This window comes from Priapulus caudatus, unplaced genomic scaffold (assembly GCF_000485595.1).
Source record: "Priapulus caudatus unplaced genomic scaffold, Priapulus_caudatus-5.0.1 Scaffold311, whole genome shotgun sequence".
NCBI classification, from domain to species: Eukaryota; Metazoa; Priapulida; class Priapulimorpha; order Priapulimorphida; family Priapulidae; genus Priapulus; species Priapulus caudatus.
Window position 1 is genome coordinate 40,407 of NW_014577372.1, and position 1,659 is coordinate 42,065.

Sequence of the window (1,659 nt, forward strand, 5' to 3'; positions counted from 1 at the left end):
TGTGTGTGTGTGTGTGTGTGTGTGTGTGTGTGTGTGTGTGTGTGTGTGTGTGTGTGTGTGTGTGTACGTCTGTGTTTGTATGTGTGTATCAACCCTTTTTAACGTCCTATTCGTTTAAATTTAATAAATATTTAATTAATACATAATATTACGAACATAATGAACATGTCTATTAATTTTCCTTTGCATATGTTCGTTTAGCAGTTTGCTGTGGGGTGCCACATTTGTTTGTCGGTGCATGTCCGTGTCTATTCACGTTGGTTTACAGATATGCTATGATGCTAACAACTATCCCAGCCTAACGGCGAATTTCCTACGACGAGCATTATGATAAAACCACGATTTTCCGCAGTCTAGGAATCGCATCATGAATAATATCACACGCTCTCTTGCCTCTCGTTTCAGTCGTGAAGCCCAGAAACAACGAAAATCAAAAGGACCTCGTGCTAACGGGCATGGTCAGCCCGTCCGACGTCTTTTGCTCAGTTCCCGGTCGCCTGTCGCTGCTAAGCTCGACGTCCAAGTACAAGGTGACAGTCGGGGAGGTTCAGCGACGATTGTCACCTCCAGAATGTCTCAATGCGTCGCTCCTCGGTGGCGTGCTTAGAAGGTATGTATATAACGCCTCGTTATTACCTCGTGATAATTTACGGCTGTCCCTGATTAGATTTAATGAATAATATTCTCGACGCATTTCGTTTGAATATTATGCGACGTCAGTTGGCGATTGCGTGCGTATGCACGCATGCGCACATACGCAGATGCGCGCAATCACGGACACATATGCACGCACACGCACGCATACACACGGACACACACGCACGCACGTACGTTCGTACGTACACGCAGGTCCGCACGCATGCACACGGACACGCACGCACGCACGTACAGGTACGCACGCACGCACGCACACGCACGCACGCACGCACGCAGTCAACACATAAACTGCACAGCCCGATATACGGCTGCTGGAAAAGAATTGATGGCGTAATATTAATTTAGTGATAAATTAAAAAAGAAAAGAAAGAAATAACCGAACGCGGAGGCGAAGGGAGAAACCGTGCGTGCAATGCCTACTGCGTATATATACGAAAAATCGATACGAAAATCACGTTACATGCGCGAAAACGTATGAAATTACGCACGATTAATTATCCGTCATCCCGTAATACCTTCATTTAGTATATGATATCAGAGGGGCGGCGGCTGGTCTACTGCTGGCCTGTCCCCGCATACAGGTTTGTACTGCACGTAACAGATTTCCGCCGCCTCAGCCCCTTTGCTGCATTCTTTAGCGTCGTTGGAGCTCTCTGTTTCTATATTTCTCTCTCCTTCCTTCCTCCATTCATTCATTTTGTTTGTTCATTCTTCAATTGTATCTCTCACATGCTCTCTCCTCGTTCGAGCGCGCGTTCTCTCTCTCTCTCTCTCTCGCTCTCTCTCTCGCGCGCGCGCTCTCCCTGTCTGTATCTCTTTCTCACACTCCATCTTCTCCTCTCTGTTTCCCTCTTTCTTTCCCTGTTCTCCGCTGTTTTCTTTCGTTTCTTTGCTTCATGAGTTATTCGGCGAGATGAAAGGCGCAACACTATACGTGACACACACACACACACACAGAGAGACACACACACACACACACACACACACACACACACACACACA

The 1,659-nt window shown here is 47.0% G+C and overlaps 1 protein-coding gene across 1 annotated transcript in view; it reads left to right on the plus strand.

The window, feature by feature from the left end:
- Positions 1 to 1,659, plus strand: part of LOC106808887 (transcription factor AP-2-alpha-like) — a gene marked incomplete in the record, with an annotated part of 37,579 nt that overhangs the window by 7,909 nt on the left and 28,011 nt on the right. Inside the window, 1 exon segment of the mRNA XM_014811793.1 lies at positions 406 to 610. Within this exon segment, the coding sequence (XP_014667279.1) occupies positions 406 to 610 (205 nt within the window).